This window comes from Anthonomus grandis, chromosome 9 (genome assembly GCF_022605725.1).
Source record: "Anthonomus grandis grandis chromosome 9, icAntGran1.3, whole genome shotgun sequence".
Lineage (NCBI taxonomy): Eukaryota > Metazoa > Arthropoda > Insecta > Coleoptera > Curculionidae > Anthonomus > Anthonomus grandis.
The window spans coordinates 16,176,712-16,201,992 of record NC_065554.1 but is presented as its reverse complement, the minus strand read 5'-3'; the positions used below and the strand labels follow the sequence as shown (position 1 = coordinate 16,201,992).

The 25,281-nt window shown below is 29.4% G+C and overlaps 1 protein-coding gene across 2 annotated transcripts in view; it reads right to left on the bottom strand.

Moving 5' to 3' along the window:
* The window catches only part of LOC126740224 (heterogeneous nuclear ribonucleoprotein C-like 2), a 446,026-nt gene that overhangs the window by 179,177 nt on the left and 241,568 nt on the right, over positions 1–25,281 (bottom strand). For both annotated transcript variants that reach the window (XM_050446161.1, XM_050446160.1), the window contains exon 3: positions 24,519–24,599. In XM_050446161.1, the coding sequence (XP_050302118.1) occupies positions 24,519–24,558 (40 nt within the window). In that variant the 5' untranslated portion in view covers positions 24,559–24,599. The remainder of the gene's footprint in view (positions 1–24,518; positions 24,600–25,281) is intronic.

Below are 25,281 nucleotides of genomic sequence, written 5' to 3'. Positions count from 1 at the left end.
TTTATCCTATGGTTAACAAAAGCTTTAATCATGCAACCGTGCCATAATTTAATCGATGGCTAAATGACGGATGAAACCGTTTACGCTTTTCATCATAGCATAATCTGTACAGCCAATAATAAAACCGCTAACTAAAAAATACATTACAATACATACATTCAATTTTCTTTTATATTATAATAATAACGTTTATTAATCCATATATACATATGTTTACAAAGCTGTAAAAAAAAACATCATTGTAACAAAAAATTACAGACAAAATGCGAATTAAATGGTATAATTTCAGCTTCTTAACACAGTTGAGGGTTGTTGTAGCCTATAAAGTAGAATAATTTATCCAAAAAAAGTATCTAATAGTAAATATTCAAAGAAAAATAAATAAATAGTGCACAAAAATGGAGGAAACACATTTAAAACATTTTTACATAAATAAAATAAAAAAGAGAATATACAAAAATAAAAACCTATAACAAATCCAAAATTCATATTTTTAAATGCATTGCTCTGTTTTTAAATAAAATTCTGGAGCTTAGATTTTATGCATTTTCGGAAGCTATTTGTTGTTAGCGAAAGATCAATAATATATTTATTCACTACAGATGTAATATTATAAGAAAATGATCGATTAAAAATTTCTTTTCGATGTCGTGGAATCTAAACGCCGTCTATTTCTAACATTATATAATAACGTTATATATAACGTTTTATAATAAAACAAAACAAATACACATAGTAATAAGATGCTTAACAAAACAGTAATAATTTATCGAAAATCATAATAGCAGTATTAGTGTACATAAAACTTAACACACCTCAAAACTCTCCCATTTAACTCTAAAAACCAGTGAACTGAATATAACGTTTATAAAGGCATATTGAAGCTGCGGACGCATACGAAACCACCTCAACATCCACACTCACATACACATGAAAATCGCGGTAGTCTTGAGCGGCCTCGACTTCCAATTTCTAAACATCGATTCATTGTCGATGCACTTGAAGTTTCCCAACATCGTCTAACTCCTTTTGTTCGCCCAAAATACATATGCAACTTCCAACAACTCGAAGTTTTGTGGGGTAAAGGGGTTGTTTATTGGAACAGCGTTATCTGTTAATGTTTACGTCGTAATTGTAATTTATAACTGATGATATTTGGTATGGAGGGACTTATATAAAATGTAATAGATTAAAGTTAGATAAACGACATGGTATATACGCTAATTAATGGTACGCGCAAAAATAACCTCTATTTAAATAAACTGAAAGTTGATATAAAGTGAGATGCGGGGTGGTAAAGTTTTAAGTTTATGTTTTTTTCTAAGAATTAAAAAAAAATTAAATATTTGTCCAGAATATTTGACATTTAGGAATTTTTAAGAGCGAAAAAAAGAGTGTTGAGGGCAATATATATAGCAGTTTTCATAACTTATTAGGTAACAATTTTCTTGTGTAATGATTTGAATGATTAAAAAGGTATTTCACATTGAGTTTGCTCATAATTACAGTCCTGGATTTATTATATATAAAAATGTAGTTTCATCGTTTGATAGGTCGAAGAAACCTGACCTGACCGATTTTGTTTAAATTTGTGTATAAAGTGTATAATGTTAATATATAAAGTTGTAGTTAATACTATAGAACAATTAGGACAGATCATTTTAGATGCTGCTACTATATGCTACAAAGAAAAAGATTATTTTTTTAAATTTGGTCTTTTAGTAAAAGGACCTTAAAGTGTATTAAATAAAACGGAGACTAATTTGAACACCTATTATCAGAAAAAAAATATCCTTATTTATTGATTTAGTACTTACTGAATATTAAATAAGTGGAAGTATTTAGAGTATTTTTATTAATCAAAACTTTTTTAAAAATCTTTTCATTTGGTTTAATTTTATTTTATAAGTTTATAATTATTTTTTAGATTTATTTTGTAAAAATATCTTTATAAATATATACAGAAGGTACCACCAATATTTTTGAACCGGAACTAGGGTAATGCAAAATTTTTAACGTAAATAATTCCAAAACCTCAAGGTAGACAGAGGCTTTGACCGGCACAAAATCAATAGGTGGGTGATCAGATTTGTCATGGTAGATTTTTTTTTATTTAAAAATCATGCTATTCCAGAGAGATAAGACCAGTGTTCTTTACTTACCAATCAAATAATTTGGGTATTGCGGATTAAATACATATACTATAGTAATTCTCATTATTTACCTTAAAGCCATTTTAAAAAAATTGTACATTAACGCTCTCCTTTCAAGCATCCGGAAAGATTGATATTTGAAATGGTTTAATAACTATAATACGAATAATGAATATGATGATACGAACACATTCTTTAATAAAAAATCTGGGCCTAAGGATAACTTATTTAGGAGATTACCAATTTTATTAAAAATTTCAGGTCTAAAAATTGCCTTGATAGTTTATATTTATAACTACCTTTTTTTTGATATTATCAAATCAATTACCTGTTGATTATCCACATTAACTGTCTGAAAAAATTCTTTAAATAGATTAGCAATATCCTGATAAGTTGAAGCTAAAGAATTACCATAAAATAATGAACTTGGTAAGCTATGGCTTAAGCGCTTATCGTTTATAATTTTCCAAAATGATTTATGATTCACTTTAATACTATGATTAAAGCAAGTGATATATTTAGAAAAGTATTCATATAAGAGTTTTTTACAATTGACTCTGAGTTTGGCAATTCTAATGTATGATATGATAAAAACAATCTTCATTTATATATTTAGTATGAGATCCCTATAGTTTCCATTTTTAAAATACCGTTGAACTCAGTATAAGTTATCAGAACTTGTCGTTTTATTGTACGGTATGATACACTCAAATAAATTATTAAAAATTTATTTGAGTCCAAGTTCTTGAGCCACTTGATGCGCTACATCGCTGTGTGAATACGCGATAAGAAATCCAAACTCATCATTTGTCCAAGGTGGATTGAGTAAATTTCAATCCCCAAATAGACAGAAATTTCTTGCAGGATACTTCAAGAATATGATTTTAACAGTATTACAATAATTCCAACTTTAAACATTTGCTAATAGAAGTGATGGTATATACACACCAACAGCTATATAAACTGTGTATTATTTGTTTTGCATAATATAAATTTTTGCTCTACTCTACCTTTTGCAATTTTTAACCCGCTGATTAGGTCCTTCATCAGGGTAAACCTTTGATGAACTGTTGTAATTTTTTGCTTTAACTCTAGCTTATTAAAAACTTCTGTAACTACACGCTTTTCTTGATTTATTTATTCCTCAAGAATATTTGAGTTGTGCTCAGCAGCATAAGGGTTAATTGTTAGAGAGAAAGAAGTCAATAAAAAATGCGGTCTACATGACAAGGTCGGAATATATATAATTCTTTTAGAATAATAGAAAGAGAATGCCAAAACTTAGACACTTCGAAAATGTTCAAGACTTGTTTTTATTTGAAAAGTATTTTAATGTCAATTTTATTAACATTTTATTCATATTTTTTTCATATTATAATCATTAATCTTGTTTATGTTAAGCTATTTATGATTTAGGTATGGCATACGATACATGAACTGAAAAAATACCAATCCATTTAAAAAGGTAACTTGTCTCCCCTATATACGTAAAAATATTTTTATAAAATACATGTGTAAGCTTTATTTGGGATACTTTTTAATAAAAGGGCACATTTAGTAAGGGGTTTCAGGACATATTACAAGCCGAATATTGCTTTTACTAAATACCTGTCTAGAGTTAAATCGTACATGCTAAAAGCAACCGCTATATAAATCATGTATGACATGCATAAAAGGGCAAAATGACAACGAAACAAGTAAACTCATTTGTTTTTTCAATTTGTTCCGCATCATTGAATTGAATCTTTCCAAACCATTTTAGTCTATTCCATTGTCCACGTCAGTTGTCTCTAAACACAGAAAAAAGTATATTATTAAAAACTGTGTCGGACAAGCGTAATAACTCGAGCAATCTCATTTCTATTCAGCGAGCAACCGCAACTACAAAAAAACTTAACGCGAACCATTTGACAAATGTCTGTTTCTGAAAAGCTCATTTAAATGCTGTATTTCTACGCTTTTCTCGATTTTACTTTTAACTTTGATGGTGTTTATCGGATGAAATATATTAAGTGCAGTTCTTTTCGTTCCCTTTGTTCCAACATTAATTCTCGGGGTTTTGCATAAAACAATTACGGTTTTACTGGTGGGAATTGCCATACAGTTTGAAACTAACAAAAAAAACTTTTGCGGATTTTTTTTTCATTTGAAAGCATAATAATGTCGGCGTGCTGTTGCAGCAAGTTCAGCTTTTAAATTTTAAAAGTTTTGCTTTAGAATTTTATTTACAATTAAGCGAAACTTACGGAGTAATTAACCACGAAGTGGTGAAAGAAATTTTAATTTGCATATCAATTCAACATACAAATTTTAATTAATATTTTTTTTACTAATTGGAATAATTTAAGTAGTCAACCACTTAACGTTTTTAATTTTTTAAAAAATATTTTTATATTTTAAATAAATAGCAATATTCATATACTAATAAAATCCCTGTAGTTCTTTAGCAAATACCAAACTTTTAATTAGTTTGATATATTCATTAGAAAGTTTAATGTATTTACTTTTACCGAGACATGGCCAAATGAAAGCATATATAACTATGAGCTCTTTGATGCTAAATATACAATTTTTTGTTCGAACAGAGTAGACATGACAGGAGAAGTCCTTATTGCACTTAACGATTACCCTATGAATTTTAAAAAATACTTCTGTCTATCTGTCTATTGTGTATTTTAAACCAAAATTAGATGTTTTTTGTATGAAAAATATTTAAGTTTATTTGAATATATCCTATTTTTAAAAAATTTATTCAAATGTGGTATTGCTTGGAGATCCTAATTTGTCTTATTTTGTTAATTGTATCCTAATATCTAGAATCTAAGCCAAGTAAATTTTTTAGATCCTTCCTTGATTAGTATTGAAAACTAAAAGGCTTTAAGATCTTTTGGGTCCTAAAGATGCCTATGATCCAGCTTTGACCTTGCATTTTAGTGCAAGTGATATAATTATGTGATGAGGCAGTCAATACGAAAATACATAGTTACAACTATGCTTAAGGTAACGTCTTCACTCTTTATTAATTAGTTTTTGAATGCGACTAGTATTTTATGTCATTTAAATGTCAGGATGTTTTTATTATATTTTATAATAAAACTGTATTGTTACTGATATAATAAAAATATACTGATATAATCATTTAGTCGGCTCCAGGAATAATCAAATCCCATAAATTTGCTCGTTTCGCAAAGTTTAGTATCTCTTTTTTTCTTGATCTATTTCATAAATTAAAAGGAATTATTAAATAAGTACTAAGGATAGCTCTAACTGTAATGAATATTAGCTACTTAGACCTGACATTAAGAGTCAAACAATATTTGAATATAACTTAAATAAACCCTCAATTAAAAAAAAGTTTTTGAACCAAGCACATTCTGAATCTTCTTGAAATCTAAATGCAAAAGTGCAGGAATAAGAGTAGCAATGATATTAAAAGATATCAATTTTGATAAACCCTTTTTACGCAACATTTTAAATCTGTGTATGGTATGCCTGATTGTGCTGATTTTTACATGGATAACAATGAGTGGGCTACATTTGTTTTTAAACATATTAGTGAGAGTGATGTAATCATTAGCATAAAAAAATTTAACCCTGGAAAATCTACTGATCCAAATGAAATTTTATCATATACTAATAAAGGTTTACTAAGTATTTAGCGAAACCTCTAACTTATCAGTTTACCATATCAATTAGACAGTAAATTCTGGTGAGTTATTTTAAAGTTATGAATTATTTCGCCAATTCATAAAACAATAAGAAAAATTTTATTTTTAATTATAGGTCTATTAAGCCTAGGTCTATCGTATGTTTTTCAGTAAAATCTTTTAATTTAATTAAATCTTTTTTATCAGTATATAAAAATAACATGGTTAAGAGTTCTTCAGGGTAGTAAACTTGGGCTTTTACTCTCACTTTTTATCGATGACTCACCTAAGTGAGTCTTATCTGAGTGTTCTCTTCATCTGCAAGTTTGATGTATGCCTCTGATTTTAAACTCTTTAAAGCAATGTCTGGGAGGGAGGTTACTGTAAAGTTAAAGAGAATATCTGCCTTTTATTGTAAATTAGTTTTAAAAAATCATATATCTCTTAATATTAAAATCTTAATAATATCTTATTTAGTGAACGTAGACTGAAATTAACGCTTTGCTCATCAAAACTATAATAAACATATTTAACCATAAAAAAGGAATCTAGTCATTTTAAATTTGTTATAGTAATTCATAGGTTAATTAATTGATTGAATATAATATTTAAGGATATTATAAAATGTTTCTTCCTTTAATTTTTATTATATCTGACACAAAATACGGCCCAAAGGCCACAGGAGCTATAATGCATTATAGGTTATCAGAGCTATATTATTAAAAAATGATAGCCATACTGGGTTTCTCATATTTTAAGCAATATTTTCTTAAAAAACTTAAAAGAATGGAAATATTTAGGCAAAATTAAACTAATTAGTGTCATAAAAAAAATATAATATTTCAAATTTAACCATTTCTATAAATATTAAACAAATTCTGTGTATATACCTTTTTACAAGCTATATATGTTAGGCCATGCGACCATCAGCGAAGCCGGATCACAGTTCTCGTTATCTCGCGCTCTTAAAATTGTTATATGCAGCATTGGTATATTTGTAAATTAAGCTTAATATAGTTTTTAGAATTGATTGTACCGCCGCAGAGTAAAGTCATTCGGTTTGTTTTTCAACTTTGATTTTTTTTATTAAAATTATATTTTTTACGGAAAAACATCGTTTCCATTTTTTGTTACATCAAAACTGGCGCAGTCGGTAGGATTATTCCGGGAAGAACATAAGGCTGTTCCCTTTTGAATTTATTCGATTACACACATCTCGTGAGAGTTACGTGAACGGAAAGACCGACTCTAGCTCTGCATTCGCGCTGAAGATACTTTACGTCTTCAACACGCACCCATAGCCTTGCGGAATTTGGCGTGCATTGAAGCTGACGTTAAGCTACGAACTACCCTTAGTCTGTGGATCACTTGAATTTAGGACACTACAAGAAGCCCTAGCCTAATCGGAATTTGCAGCGTTTTTGAAGACAACACCCTTAGCTTGTGTACCATAGAAATCTGGAAGAAGTATCAGCATCCCGAAGGTGTACGGCCACCCTTAGGAAAACGACGTACGAGGCGGCAATTATTCTCAAAGGACACCAGAGCTGAATTGCAGGGTGAGTTTGATTGTATAATTTTAATTTTCTGTTGTTTCATTTTTATCTAATTTTTTCTCATTCTTTTTTTTTAATTGCAAATTTATTTGTTATTTCTTTTTAATATGACCGAGACATCAACCTCAAACTCTCAAACTGCTTTTACCTTAAATTCAGATAAAGCAATTAGCTTAATTAATAGTTTTGACGGCAATCGTTCCAAATTGCATAATTTCATTGACTCAGTTGATTTTGTTTTCTCAAAATGAAATTGATATTTTTCCTTTTCTTGTAAAAAGCCGTTTGGAAGGTCCAGCTTTTGAATTTATTCGGTCAAGGGAATTTAACTCTTGGGTTAGTATTAAAATTGCACTCTTGGAGCAGTACGGTGAAATTTTGGATATTCATTGCTTGAATTTTGAATTATGCCATTTTAAGCAAAATGTTAATGAGCAACCAATAAATTTCGTAGAACGAGTCGAAAATTAATTAATCAGAATTCATGAGGTTATAAAATATGACATAAGTCTTAATGATGTTGAAAAGAAATGCTTAACCAACTTTCATAATAAATCAGCACTGTTGTCACTATTGTCACAAACCTTAAGATCTTTAAAACTTAATTCAATAGTAAAAGTCAAGCAATTAATAATCGATTATCAAAACCAACAATTTTTCAAGCAAACAAACGCGCAGTTCTCTAAATTAACTATTAGTAACCAAAATGATGCAACTTTTAAAGCAACAAGGCCTCATACTGAATCTCAAGCGGGTCAAAGAACGCCTCTAAAATTAACAATTCCTAAATGTTGAGTTTAAATTTGGGCATAAGGCTGAAACGTGCCATAAAAATTTAAAACCTCAAATCTCTGTTAAACCAACTTTAAACACTGAACACAATGACGAAATTGAACTGGAGATCAATCAGGATTTTTTTATCCGAAAATTGTGTGATCAACAAAGATCCCCCTACAACTAAACTCGAATTTTCCAATTAAATAATGAATCACTACTTTATATTCATGTAAAACCCTTAAATATAAAGTTACTTGTTGACTCTGGCGCAGCAATTTTAATTTTAAAACCACTTGATTTTCTTAAAATTTATAAGCTAACCCCTGAAAATTTCCAAATATTTGGAATAAAGGAACTTCCCACTACAATTTCTCATAGCATACATTTTTCTATGTTTTCAAAACTTCAAAAATTTTACATATGTGACATAAATTCTCCTTTTGATGGTATTTTAGGATTAGATTTTCTTAGTATTAATAAATGTAATTTAGATTTCGAATCTCCTTATTTAATTGTGAATTGTGAAACATATCCATTATTCTCAATCCAAAATAATAATAACGAGTTTTTGTTATTGTGAGTTCATACAATCAAGCTCATAAAAGCATCAACTCGCTATTTTGAGTAATAATGCCCCATTGACGCAGAGCTCTTTGTTTCATTGACACCCATCAACATGGAAACTGCGAAGCTACTCAGGTGACAAGGAGACCACGAGCAACCCCATGGCCATCTTCTCAGGAGGGAGGTGTTACGTCATGCGACCATCAGCGAAGCTGGATCACAGTTCTCGTTATCTCGCACTCTTAAAATTTTTATATGCAGCAGTTTTGGTATATTTGTAAATTAAGCTTAATATAGTTTTTAGAATTGATTGTACCGCCGCAGAGCATTTTTTTTTCTGACTACTGTATATAGTAGTGGCTTAAATCTTAACTTTTATATTGCTCTTTTCACGACCTCAAAACTCAACATTTTGTCGACAAAAGTAAATATTCGACTACAGTGGCAATAATCCAAAACATCAGATTAAATGCAAAGAGTGTACGTTCTACATTTCCGGGAAACCTACGGGTGACTACGGATGTACACTTTGATTTATTCCTTCAAACGACATTAAATCACGACATTTATCATTTTCAGTTAACAAGGTTAGTGCTTCGTTTTTTTAATAATCATTTTGTTGAAATTTACAATTAAGTTAACGTTATTTTTTCACGAGATCCTGATGCTCTTTTAAAAATTTAAAAAGGTCATACAAGTATGTTTGTGAGCTTTCTAATGTATAAAATGTTTACTGTTTGCTTTAAAAGGAAAACAAGTTATAAAAAATACAGTTCCATAGGCTTTTAACATCAAAGTCGAGCTTTACATTTAAATTAACAAACCCCCTTTAAAAATCTATATTTGGCCCTGTCCAGCCATCAGCAACCCTTTTAAATTTAAGCAAATGACTTTATTTGTTTAGATTTAACTAATTAATAACATATGAGAGAATATCTTTTGCAAAGTTAAAACCCTACCTAAAAAAATACGAATTTAATTACAAGATCTTTAGGTGTTATACCAACCTCTAATATTTCACAGTTAAAATCAAAATTATAGCTGAGAAGTTAGTGGGTGAGACTTGTTAGCTTTAATGTCTGTTGGTAATAAGTTTTATGGATTCTGCTTTTGCCCTTTAAGGATCATAATCGCTAAGATTACATCACAAAAGATGAAAAATTATACGCTTATTATGGGCCATTAATGAAGTTTTTGGCTTTCAGAGAAACGCGCAGCAGCTTGAATGGAAGATCTTTGTTTTGTTTCCGTGAAATATGGAGATAAATACCGTTAGCTTTTATGAGATTTTTTGTTTTTTTTATGTTCGACTGCATTAGACTTGTTAAAAAGGTTTTACAATGCTTTTTTTTAGTAAGTATTTTAGCTAATTATCTTTTAAAAAAATACTACTTAATAAATAAAGCTTTAATATATATTAGCGCTTTGACCGTTTATTTAGGTGTAAGTTAAAATATTAAATACATAAAAATCAGCCAGTGGTATGTAGAATGAAATTAGTGTTTAGTAGTAATAGTGGTAAATATGGCATAAAATATTATAGTTTAATAGCTTCATTTTATAATCTTAATTTTTTGCTTCAATTTGGTTATTTAATAAATTATTTTTATAAAAATGCTAAGTAATGGTTTTCATTTGAAAAAATATTAGAAATAGCTTTTAATACTAAATTAAAACTTTCTTAGAAGATAAGGTTATTTTTATATTTTTGATCGTTTTTTAAAGTAAAATTTATATTTTACCTTAAAATTGCAACTGCTATTACAATATTTTTGTCTAAACATGAAAATTTGAAAATTTGATACACAAAGTAAATTATTTTAATTACTTATGCATAATTTAAGCGTACGTGGCCTATACTTAATAGATTTATAAATGAAAAGAATTTTAAAATTCAAAAAAAATAAATGACATTAAGTTATTGCACCAAAAATATATAAAACGACGGAATAATCAAGTAAATTATTGAAACGTAAGTGATGAAATTAATTTAAATTATTTCTTAATTTATTTTTTGGTAACATAGATACATTATCATATCAATATAGAGACAAAATATTACCATTATATACAGATATACCTTAACATTTTAATTGTAAGTAAAATTAGGATAAAAATTAAATTGAAAAAATCGTTATAAATTGGGTAAGATAGTATAGGTCTAAATTTAATTTTGACCAAAATACGGCTATTTTTTTATTTATCTTATATCAATAAATTAAATATGAAAGCCTATTAACATAAGCTAACAAAATTCTATAAGGTTAACAAAAAAGCTAAGAGTACCTTTATTCAAAATTATTTAACAAAAAATCCTAGTATGTCCATTATTCTTCAATAACATAGCTCTGATAGCCTATAATGCATTATAGCTCCTGTGGTCTTTGGGCCGTATTTTGTGTCGAATATAATACAAATTAAAGGAAGAAACATTGTATAATATCCTTTAATATTATATTTTTTTACGAGTTCTAAATTCAATCAATTAATCAACCTATGAATTACTTTAATAAATTTAAAATGACTAAATTCCCTTTTTTTTGCTTAAATATGTTTAATATAATTTTGATAAGCAAAACCTTAATTTCATTCTACATTCACTAAATTCACATTAATTTTTTTTATAAGATAGAGAGATAGAGAAAGACATAAGATAGAGATTTAAAACTAAAATGTATATTTGTGTCGTTCTTATATTTGCTATGGTTTCAAATAAACCTGTTTATATTTATCTGATTACAAAGGCTATTTAAATATAGGAGACAGCTGGACAAGCATTTAAGAGAAGACATTACCATTTTCTCGTGATTCGTGCCTTCCCAGGAGAGAGCGATGCGGTTACGGATCCAGTCAAGAACTATCAGGAAATTGATGGAATGGACTATTATTGATCTACAGCGATATCAAATGGACAGTGAATGAATTTTGTCCATATAACGCAACTGAGTCAGACATAATCCTTTCTCAACTCAAGGATTTTTTTGCAAAGGGATGTACATACATATGTACATACCAAAGACACGGAGAACAGAGAACGTATTTCTTATCCTCAAAGAGAATAAAAAAACTACAACCTGGTCAAGTCTTATAGGCCCATCAGTTTAGCGTCCTTTCTAATAAAAACCTAAAAGAGGATGATTGAAAAACATTTAACTGAGGTAATTCTGAAGACAAATCCACACCACAGGAATCAACACAGGCTAGGAATATACTGGCTTCATTGGTCGGTTGGGTCTGATTAGCGCTACGAGGGCGGACTGACAGCTCACATCTGGGAGATCACCGGGATATGGGATCATTGGGGTCATGGATGGTCCCGTAAGGCAGCTGGAGAAGGAAGGGTTTAAGGTGCAGGCTTGAGCAGACGATGGACTATTTATAGTTACAGGAGAATTTATTGAGATGATTATCCAGATTTTGTGCGTGAAAACAGAGCTCACACTTTTTACAAAAATGAGAAATATTGCAAAACTAAGGTCGCCATTAATGTATCAGAAACCTTTGCAAATTAAGCAAGAGATCAATTACTTCAGCGTGTACTTGGACGCTAACAAGCTAACGTGAAGTAAACACGTCACTAAGGCAGTACATAATGAAATTGCGATTCTATGCAAGTTCAAAAAGTGGTTGGTAGGAAGCGGGGCAAAGAGGCCAACATCCTTACTGGCTTTATACTGCTGTGATCAAACAAGAGTAACTTACGGTTCGGTGGTCTGGTGGAGGGCAGCAAACAAGGCCTAAAATTCTCAAAAACTGGCTAGTCTAAAAAGGCTGGCCGGTCTCGGTATTACAGATGCGACGAGAACCACACCTGGTGCAGGGCCAAATATTTTTGTAGGTTTGCCCGAACTTGCACTGTAGATTCAGAAAGATGCGCCATATAGCAAAGCATACATCCATCACCGAACTGGTGGAGATGGAAATGCCAGTTCTCTTGCCTCTCAGTGCAAAACAAAAAGATACTGTCTGGCGAAACGGTTTCTTTAAGGTCGATGTAGGAAACAGGATAAAATGGCCTATCAAAAACACAGACATAAGCTGAGTCTCGCAAGGATTTGTAAATATAGTACAAACACAGTTCAAGATTTGCTCTCACAGGGCTATCAAGCTCTGGAGTGTATCGGAGCGATACCGATCGAGAACAAGTTTTATCGCTTGGAAAATGATCGACAGTCTTTTAATCAGAGATGTCGGCTATTCTGGAGATAGCAAGGGAAGAAGTTAAAGAAGGCATAGAAACAGAAATAATCATTTACTCCCAGAGTCAGGCTGCCTAAAAGAATAGCCCTTTGACATGCAACTATTGCAATTCTACTCATTGAATATCTCCCAAGTTTAGTATTTAATGTGAAGCTCATGTTAGTAAATAATGATAAAACGATTGTTCTAAGGCAAACGTTGTAATTTTACTCTGTGTTGAATACCTACTGAGTAATTATATATTTATATCACGGCTATAGTCAATTCCAAATAGGAAGAGAGTAATAAAATCTTATGCAAAGGGGATAATAGGGTGACCTTCCAATAATGTATGCCATTTCCATAGTTGGCATTGGAAAATTAATCCTTTTTACGAAGTTCAGGTAATACCACCAGGGTTTGCCCGGTTTTGGCTCGGTTTATGAGCTTTTTCTATTGTTATCCATCGGAGAGACACTAAAAATGGTACAACAAAGTTGCGCAACAAAGGCGATTAATATATTATTGTTACAGTAAGGCAAATGTCTACGGAAACTGTAGGAAACGAATTTCACAAAACTGTTATGCATCCAGGGTTACTACTTTATTACGACAATTAACACAAATTATACTTTTGACGAAATTATGAATCAGGTCAGGACATTTTTTTTTAAATGCATTAGCATTTAGACATATTGTTTCTTCATCACAAAGATGAAAAGGTTTTTAATATTTAGATTAAAATGTATGGGAACCCGTTCATTTTGAAGTTGGCTCTGTTCTGATCCTCATTGATATTTATTTAACGGGTGGTACCAATTTACAAATGTCTCGTGGTTTACAACCTAATGCTCTATCTTCATTATTATTGAACTCACAAAAACAGTTTTACCACTAACCAAAACTCTGTAATCAAAACTCCTATTTTATTCTCGACATGTGTTTCGCTAATGATGACCATCTTCAGATTAAAACTTGTCGTGATCGATAGAAAAATTTTTGATTAGTAGAACAAGTATTTTGTGATTTTACTATTACACCAAAAGTTCGAATATTATTTTTATTATTATTATTTATATATTCGTTTTATCAATACAAATCAATACAAATAATAACTGCCAAGCCAAAATTGTCCTAACAATTTGGCTGGTGATATTATATACATAATTATTTACAGTGTATTTTTTTTTTCTACTACCGTGCGTAAAGTGCTCACTATACACACTTTCCAGGGTGTGTATTACTTTCTACGCACTAGTGTCTAAAAAAATCTTTTTATGCACTAGTACGTAAAAAGTAATTTGATATTTTTGATTTTTTTAATGTTTTGTTTGGTGGGAGAAAATATATTTTTTTAATTCAGGCTCTACAAAAAATCAAAAAATTTAACTGAAACTATATTTTTTTCTATTGTATACTTAGACGACATTATATAATATACGATATCAGTAATAGTTCATTATATATTATAATTATAATTAATGAGGAAAGTCTAAAGACAACACTACTAGGATATTTATTTAATTCTTTTAAGAAAAAAATAGCACATTTATAAATTTGTTTATATTTTGAAGATCCCATTCTTAATTCTCGAATAGATTAAACAAAAACCTTAAATCGAGCCTAGAGCTAACCAACTAATAAAATTGCAAACTTAATATATAAATTACAACACACGCTATCTGCTACCTTTAAGCAAATAGTCCAAGCAATTACTTATCATTAAAACTACCTTCTTAAGTATTAAGCAACTTTTTTAATCCAATGAGAAAAACGCTTTCTGCCCGTTACTTTATAACTTTTAAGAGACCCGTCCGGTGCAGAAATTCTGCTCGGTAAAACGATACTACCCATAATAATCCTCTAATGATACACACGAGCTAACCTTAAGATGAAAAGTTTCTTACGATTTTTTGGGTTAGTTAAACTTGTGATTTATAGTTCAGAGATTCTTTAAATTAGGATCATTAAGAATTTTTTTTTATAATTGTTTCCGATAAGAAGAAAAGGGTTATAAAAAAATGAACTATAACTCACTGAACATGTAAGTTTCATCTAATAGAAGATATGACCTAAAAAGTTTAGAATAATATCGCCCGGAGATATATAACTAGGTGGTAAAATAACGTTTTAGGTACTTTACAATTAAAACTTAAAGAGGTATTTTATTAATATAATACGCATTTTATATTAAAAAATTATAATTGTCATTATCCATATTTGGACTTAAGTCATACAAGTTACAATGTCTATTTAGGTAATATTATTCTTTAGCTTAAATTTCGATAAACAATTTTGTAACTTTTTTACACTTTGAATAGTTTTAGAAATAATTTTATAGCCAAAAACCTAAAAGAATATCGTTCATATTAGATATTAGTCTTAAAAATTTTTAAAAAAGCCTCAATGCTATATTTAAAGGTTATTGCATACAAAATAAGAGTCTTCTTTTCTTGAATCAATAATTTGTTCTTAAAATGGCAGCAAGCTAGGAGAAAAAATTATTAATGTTAAAGGATTGCTTAGACATTTTTATCATTTGTGCATAATTTAAATGGACATTTTTTGCACGTCAGGAATTTATTGTTGAAAAAACATGTAATATTTTGAAAGTATGAAAATGATGACTTATTAAAAAAAATGAGGGTTATTAGGACAGATGAAAGACTTGGTGAAGACAGACGGTTTGTCGAACCTATGTTCCCAATTCAGCTATTCGCTTTTGATGAACCTAAATGTTCTAAAAATATTTCTACAATAACGACACTTCTTACCATAGCGAGTCTTACTATAACCATAAATTCGATAATATCATGAATAAGTGATATGATGTTCTCATGAAGCGTTCCAAATTAAATAAGGCTATTAACTTCCTGTAGTATAGTCACCTAAAATACCCCTATTTAAAATGTAATTTTAAAGATAAGTGTTCTTTATGGAGGAGATAATTTTATGCAGTTCAGGCAGACATAATTGGTAACATTTTAATTAGGAAAAATGATACTCTCACCTCTAAAGCAAGTATACCTTAATAAATTTTATAAAACTAATGGTAATCGCTCAAAACTCTAGCTAGCCAACTGGCAGGATTAACTATCAATTCATTAGCAATTTTTATATTAACGAACAAAGTTATTACTATTTGCTTAATCTTTTTGGAAGAATTTTAAAAGTGTCAAATTTTGGACCACATGAGATATAAGACTTTTAGACTATTACTGAATAAAACTATTCCAGGTTGTACAAACATGGAATAGGATATATTGTAAAATAAGTATATATAAGCAAGTAAATATAAGCATAATTAAACGTAATATTCAAATTAATTTACAAGTTCTGTTGAATTAATATTTAATTTTATTTCTTTTATAAATAATAAGGGATAGAGTGTCTCTTACGGAGAATATTACCGATTTGCTGTAACTCTATTTATAATATTTAAGATATTATAGAACTAAAAATAATTAGTTAATAGATTGACAAAATATAATACATAATACAATATAACCTTTGAGCAATAATAGATAGCAGCGACTGATAAAAAAAAGATGCTTATGTCCATATGCTGTTAAAATACGACCTGAATTAGACATAAATGTGGGACCAATAGAGTACTGGTCAAAGGCCCCAAAATCAGTTAGTGGAAATACGTTAAATGAAAGAAGGATGATTAGAGTATTATCGTATAGATCCGGATGCTTATTTGCAAAAAAAATTATAATTAAACGAGAAAACAACCCTGTAACGCGATATTTACTGACTAGTTTAGGCAATCTTTTAAAGCATTTGATGGACATGTTAAAGCTTAAAAGCGACCATGCGTTTTTCGATTTCACAGTACAAATAAGATGCATCGTTTTTGCAGGTAGCTTAGTTAGATAGTTAAATTTTTAAACAGACATTTCAGTCTAGAAATTCTTTGACAATGAGTGGTGATAGCTCAAGGATACATTAAAGATGTTCCTTAATATCTCTAATAGAATCTTGAAGTTCTTTTCACTAAGATAGTCTAAAACTACCTTATTGTTTACAATATTTAAGTGTGGGGTTGCCCAGCACTTTTAAAATATATTTACAAATAGTTTGATGGAATTTCTTTTGTTTTTCGTTTTTAAGAATTATTTATAAAAAATTTGTTACCACTAAAACATGCGAAACTTGCATATTATCAAAGAAGTTCTCGTAGAATAACAATATTTTTTTAAATGAAGATCTTCGAGCTCATAGATGAGTTTCATGTTTAAATCATATTTTATCTTTATATTAGTATACTGAAATAAAAAACATAATCGTATTTGTTTGAAAATATTATAATATTCGTAATATAAAATTAAACCTAAAGCAGTTTTTTTGAATTGCTAAGAGGAGCCCACAAAATAGAAGTAAGATTTAAGATCTACACCGCTAAATTTTTTCCTTTTAAAATGATTTAAAATCAAGTATATAAAGCAACAATTTTATTTTTTTGAGAAGATTAAAAGAATTGTAGTGAATATTTTTAAATATATGACCAATATAATTGAAGAAAAAAGAATTCTATTACAGTCGAAAACTTGGGAGATAAAAATAAATTGCTATAGTAAATTTAGTATAAAAATTAATAGTAGTTTTGTTTCTAAGAGAGTGAAAGTTTCTTACATACCACACATAATTATCAAGAAGCTAGACACTGTTGCTACTAGATCCTATCTTAAATGTACAGATATTATGAATACTTACTCAATAACTGAAAAGAATAACTTAAATCAAATTGTAGTCATATCTTATTAAGTTATGCATAGATTTTAATTTAAATCATTTCGATGAGAACTAGATGACACGAGTCAATAACAAAATATATTATAATGCATGCATTTTCTTAGTTTATTTCTTTTAACTGCGGTATGCCAAGATACTATATGCTAATAATTAGGAATTCCTAAACTTTTTGGTGCTGGTATCATATAATATTAAATTTTGTTATGCAATTTTTCTTTTTATTATGACTTTTGTGACCCACAAAAAATATTTGGCTTAAACTGTGTAAACTAAGATGAGATTAGTAATTAAAAAACAAAGAAATTATCGACATCTTGCTGCCGCATGTTTGGACACGCCTGTTTACTCATCATCGCTGGTAAGGAAATTATTTCCATTTAAATTTAAATTATTTAGGGTCTTTAAAAGATAAAGCAGTTCAGAAACAAGATAGATGTGAGCTTAACACTTATATAATAACAGCTTTAGCGCGCCAGGCGGGTGGTAGACACTCTGGAAACAATAAACAATAGTTAAGCTTGATACTCCAAGTTTTGAGTTATGTTTAGGGTTCCTCACAAAAGAGGGCACTCGAAAGGATTTCTCGCAGATCTTCTGCGTTTTTGTTTTCTCACTACAGAAATTTATATTTTGCCTTTCCAGAGAAATTTACTTTCGAGTGATTTAGTGGAAAAGCTGCTGTCCGGAAGTTTGCCACGGTTATTATTTGATAAATTGAATTTGTAACACTGTTGCTTTAGTGACATAGTATTTATGCATATAAAGGCATCATCATTTAGATTTATTTACTTTATAATAGAATATTAATAGACACGAATTCTATTTTCTAATTTAATAATAATATATTTCTTATATCTATGAATACTCTCCTTAATGATACTAATATTGGATGTAAGATTTGTAAAAAAAAAGTAACAAATAATAAGTATAATTTTTTGTTAATTTCTACTAAAGGTAAATTAAATTTCCAACAAACCTTACAAATGCTAATAAAGAAGCAAAAAAGAGTTTTAGTTTAAGATGATTTTAGCCATATCAATTGTTAACGCTATACAGGGTGTCTCACGACGAATAGACGCGATCGATATCTCGGAAACTAATTTTTCAAAAATTTTGAAAATTTGGCAACATGGCACAGTCGATGGGGGCTACACAACTAAAATATTTTGACAGTTGTGACGTTTCCGGTTATACCGGAAGTAGGTGTCAACTTCGTTATTTTAAATGGAACATCCTGTATATTTTTACATTTTTGGCTTTTACGTGAAATTCTAAGTATATTTTGTGTATTATGTCCTATACCTAAGTGTAACCGTTTTTGACATATTTTTAATTTCATGTGAAAAACTATGTTTATAAGCCCTAACATAATTACCGATTACTCCCTTTTAGTAGCCTTTATTTATTGGTTAGTTTTGATTTTATTTTAAAGGAAGGACCACTTTAAAAGATATTTTAATATTTGGCTAAAAAAAAGATACAGGGGGGTCAAAAACTAGCATTAAAATTAAAATTAAAAAATCATTAAAAGTCAATTTTTTTATATGGAAACCCCCTATTTTTATAATTTTTTCATAAAGATAATTAAAAATAGGGTTATGTTTGTATAAGGTTATCTAGTCCAAAAATTGATAGTTTCCGAAATATTGGCAGTTTAAATTTGGTCTAATATTAAAAGCCGTATAGTAACACGGCTCAAGGATTGTTGATTAGTTGGGCATGACGGTTGTCATAGTAACCGCTAGAAGCGGCAGAAAGACAATGTATTATATGCATTAAATTTGTAAGTTACTTGCTATTTAAGTTTTCTTCGTAATTTAATTAAAAAGTGTACATTGCTGTTATAATCCATTATCTTACTGCCGCTTCTAGCGGTTACTATGACAACCGTCATGCCCAACTAATCAACAATCCTTGAGCCGTGTTACTATACGGCTTTTAATATTAGGCCAAATTTAAACTGCCAATATTTCGGAAACTATCAATTTTTGGACTAGATAACCTTATACAAACTTAACCTTATTTTTAATTATCTTTATGAAAAAATTATAAAAATAGGGGGTTTCCATTTAAAAAAATTGACTTTTATTGATTTTTTCATTTTAATTTTTAATGCTAGTTTTTGACCCCCCTGTATCTTTTTTTTAGCCAAATATTAAAATAGTCTTTTAAAGTGGTCCTTCCTTTAAAATAAAACCAAAACTAACCAATAAATAAAGGCTACTAAAAGGGAGTAATCGGTAATTATGTTAGGGCTTATAAACATAGTTTTTCACATGAAATTAAAAATATGTCAAAAACGGTTACACTTAGGTATAGGACATTATACACAAAATATACTTAGAATTTCACGTAAAAGCCAAAAATGTAAAAATATACAGGCTGTTCCATTTAAAATAACGAAGTTGACACCTACTTCCGGTATAACCGGAAATGTCACAACTGTCAAAATATTTTAGTTGTGTAGCCCCCATTGACTGTGCCATGTTGCCAAATTTTCAAAATTTTTGAAAAATTAGTTTCCGAGATATCGATCGCGTCTATTCGTCGTGAGACACCCTGTATAATAAGACAAACCATTATAAGTTTATAAAATAAAGGTAGTCAAAGTCTCAAAATTCAACCGAATTTGACTAAAATTTTTGAAAGATTTTTTTAAAAGAGTATTTCTCCTAAGCTTCTTATATAATTATTCGATGCAAGGGACTATGGAATCTCACATTTATAAATTATTTAGCACACATGTGCTAAATATTTATAATTTTCGTAAGCAGAATAAAATCATAATGATTATAACGTGTAGACCTTATATTGAGATTCAGAGTTGTACCAACAGCTGAACTGATATAGTATATATAATTATGAAAGACCTTAAAGTAAATATATCGTTAGAATCTGCTCTGGATAACACATCATCTATTCCTGTTTTACCCCAATCCTAAAGAGATGTACTAGTGGAGAACAGTGACTTGATCTGAGCCAGTTAATTGTTATTATTTCCCTTCTATTGAATTGGCTCTTCTTAAACCAGGATTCCTTTAGTGGGTTTTTTTACTGCTTGCATATACCTAATTGCCTTTGATTTTCCTTCATCCTAGAATTGAGTTCTTCACTGGCCCAGTAATAATTGTTATATGTTGGAAAGAAAGTCTTGTCGACTTGAATGTGGTTGATATGTAGTTGCTTATTCTGGCTGTTCATTTCCATAGATCCTTGTATGGCTGGGAATCGATCCTAGTTTTATTTGTGGGCTGTCCGCTGTTCTGCCTCTAACTCCCAGTACTAGGTTTTCACTCTTACCGTCTATTTTTCTCCGCTTATTTTCTGCAAAGCACTCCTGGAGTTTAGGCTTTTTGGACATATGGGACATGTTCATCTCCCTGTTGATGTCCCATACTTCGGTAGAGCATATAGATTGATTTTTGGGTATTCTTTCTCGTGTAGTGCCAATTGCCCTAGTAAAAACTCTTATCCCGGTAGAGCCATCGACACTAATAGATTCATCTATATATACAAATTACAAATATTGGGGTTGTGCCCTATTTTGCTCTGGCCTCGTGGATGAATTCTCTGTTGTTGTTAGCTTGCTTTCTGAGTCTTATGGAACCTGTGTTTCATTTGATGACAGGGCTTTTGAAGAAATGATGGTAGGATTCTTATGTGGTTTGGTTCCTTGTTGTATACATTAGCCAAGTAGAATCCCTTCACCAATGAGAAGCAGTTTCTCCAGAAATGGGGTCGTACGAAACATATAGGTCTTGTATAAATGTTGTCATGCGCCATCGTTTTACGGATTATAGTAGATACAAGCCACATTCTTCCCTATCCAGATGTGATCTGATAATGGATTTGTATAAAGTTACCATACTTCTTGGATCTAGTTCCTGCCAAGCATCCTATTATATTAATACCCTTCTCGGCTTTCAGGCATGTATAAGTATTGTGCTCTTTTCATATCATATTCTGGTTCAATATCGCGCCCAGGAATTTAACGAAGTTGCTCCATGGTATTTGTTCTCTATGTATTAGTAGAGGGGTGAATAAGTGGTTTCTTCTGCGACTGCCTAACATTATTGCTAATGACTTTACTGTAGAGAGCGTCATATCATAATTTCTGAGCCACTGATTAAGCAAAATGTAGATTTTCTGAGTTAGAACCTATTGCTTATAATTCCATGTCGTCAGTATATTTAAACAATCTTACATCTTTTTATAGGGCTGCTTTTGATGAGTTCGTATATAGATTGAAAATAGGGGAAGCCAGAAAAGAACCTTGTGAGAGTCCTCTACTAGCCACTCTGAGGTTAATAAAAATGATATATATGTATAAGACTTAATGAATCCTTTTTTAAGAATTTGCAGGTAATATCCAAAGAGAAGAATGTCACCAAATCCCTTATAGTATTCGCATACTTACAAGAGTAGTATTGATTTGGTAATCATATACCATGGGACTTGAATGTCCTATGAAAAATTGCATTTGGTGAGATTACCACAATAAAATATCCTTCAAAGCAATATCGGGGTTACTAAGCTTAACCTTACGTTATTTATGTTGAAAAAATGCATTTGCATTGCATGCAATTAAGTTGAGGTTACGTAATTATTTAGGAAAAATTAGGTTATTATCATTTAATAAAGGAAATTGTGGTAAAGACTTACTAAGTAAACAGTCTAATCAAAATATTATATAATAATTATTAATAGTTTTAACAATAAAAAAAGTGTATAGTTGGTTTTATTGAACTGGTTAAGGCCAAAAAAGAGAATGAAAGGTCTTCCCTATAAGCTATTTTAATTTTATTTAGAGGATCGCTACCAGAAAATTAAAATAAATGAATCTTTGAGTGACTTTTTATTTTCAAATCTCAAAAAGGCCATTATATTATATGCCAAGTGGATTATACTGCCATTATTGCTTGTGAGAGCCTTAGAGACAAAATGTTGGCAGGAGAAATCATGCCAAAATTAAAAGTTGGTTTGATGTAAGTCTGCTATGGATATTGAGAAGGTCCACTTTATGTCCTTTAAAATAACTGAAGCCACCTCACCAGAAATTTCAACTTAAATATAATTACATAAATATACATGAATGACCACAACAAGTTGATTGCCAGACCATTAAGGTCGTTGATAAAATTAAATACTTGGGAGTATTTTTTTTTGGCAAATACCTAAAGTGGGAACCTTATAGTAATTACATTTATGAGAAATTGAGAAATATCATTTACAAATTTTAGATCTTAAAAAATTGTCAAGCAAAAAATACTATCATAAAAGTATATAAGACCCTAGCCGAGTCTATCCTAACTTATGTGATATGCATGAAGTGCAGCGTTAGGCATTTTTACAAAATATTTAATTCAAAAACAAATGGTAGAAGATTTATTTCTGGAAGCAGAGTTAATGCAAATTTTTCAGCTTTGTAATAAAGCTGTCATCATACTCAATTTTAAGTTACCAAATGTTTTATTAGCTTCACAACTAATAATACCTACCATACCAATAATCGATAAAGTATTACAAAAAAGTTAACTTTTTACATTTCCAACCCTATCATATAATTACCGATTGAAAAAATGGGTTAGGAAATCCTTTGATCTAACTAACCTAACTGGATAAAAAATATAAAAATAAATAATATATTATAGATAATATTTCAAATTTTTTAAATTAAGTCTTTTTGTTATACTATTATTTTTTATCTTAAGTATATTTTTTCTTGTTTTTCTTCTTTCATTAGTTTAGTTTGATTTAGTATATACATTCAATTAAGTTCTATTTGTATACTATTTCTTTTTTGAAATAAAATTATGTAGGACCTCGACCTTTTTAGATTCAAAATGAATTATTAAAGTAACTGAGTTTTTCTAGTCAAACAGCTCTTGATCTAACTTGATTGAAGTTTATCTTAAGCATGCTTGATTTAAGCTTATTTTACGACTAGTTATCATGTTCGATAATTTAATATTCATATTATTTATTTTTGTTCGTCTTTATCATTTAATATTTCGACTGTTTTTATTTAATTATCGTTTAAAAAAATTTATATATAAAGAGGTTCATATAAGGTATTCACATATATAAGAACCATTTTTTTATTTCCGATATTTCTTAAACTTATATGATTTTTATCTAATAACTAATTAAAAAAATAAATATTGATTTGATAATTTGAAATGAATGGAAGCCTAAAAGAGAATAGCTGAAGATTAGAATTGTATTATATAGACATTAATAAAATTCCCCTAATAAAATCAATATGTCAGTTTACTCAATTTCTAATAAATAATGAAGCAGCTACGAACTATTTCTGGGAATACAAGTCTTTATTTAGAAATAAGGTGAACAAAAGCGACACATTCGATCATCAAAAAATTGGTTAACATTTTATTAATAGTAATATTTAACCTTATCCTATAGACAAACCGAATTTATTACAACATAAATATTACAACCAATATTAAAATATCTGAAGGATTTACTATCTAACCCTATTTCCATATCACTGTCATTTAATTGTCATTACTTGGGAAAGTTTCGAAGAGTGGGACAGTCGATACGTCCATTAATAACTTAAGGGTGTCCTTTATTACTGCGCGCCACCGTAACTCTTCAATAACTTTATATCCAATGAGAGATAATGCATTTTTAATGTACGTAGAAATGATAATTTAGTAAACAAAGGGATAGAAAATTTTAGGACCGATGGGACAATAAAAGTGTGGGATCAGGTTTATGAGTTTACTGTTTGAAAATTGACTTATAAAAGTTTTGATATATCCTATAAAATATTATTTGTTTTATAATATCGCAGAAAATAGCCTTTTTACACGTTTTAAAGCTTAACCTAAAAAAGGTCAAATAAAGCATTTTATACGGACCTGTTGGCAGAGGATTTTCCTTTTCTTGGAAGACGTCCATAACTGTTGCTTGGCCTTTTATTGTGCCGGGCGAAATTCGTCCTGAAAAGATTACATACGTATAATTCTAAAAGTGTTTTAAGACTTAACAACGAAGAAAACTTTATTTAAGGAAAATAATGAAAGTCACATTTTTAATAGAATATAGTTGTGTATCTATTCGGACTTTATATGTCAGCAGCTTATATAATATTAACATTATAAATAGACACATGCTTAAAATCTATGGATAAATTTATGGATATATCTAAGTAGATTCTAGTTAGAACATACCTAATACAAAGAAATACTTCTATACTTAAGTACCTTTTTACAGTTTAAAAAATAATTAATTCTTAAAATTTAATAAATAAAATATAAAATTATATATAAAAGCACGTATAATACATATACAATGTTTGTTATGAAAGGTATTTTAACCAATGATCTACATTTTAGAACCAGTAAGTTAGGAAAAAAAGGAAAACTATCACAAAGTATAACAAATATAATATAATTAAGTATTTTTGCGTGTGGTTAAAAAAGTTTCAAGGGATATGATACACGAACTTAATCGTTTTTATAATTTGAAGCATTTTGGGACATTTTTGAGTAGTGATGTTAAAAATAATGCCTTATTTGAAAGTGACCACTCTCATATGAAGTAAGCATAATGGTAAGGATGATGATAATGTTTATCTTTGTAAGCAACTTTATTCCTAATTTATGTTTTTTTAACGAAACA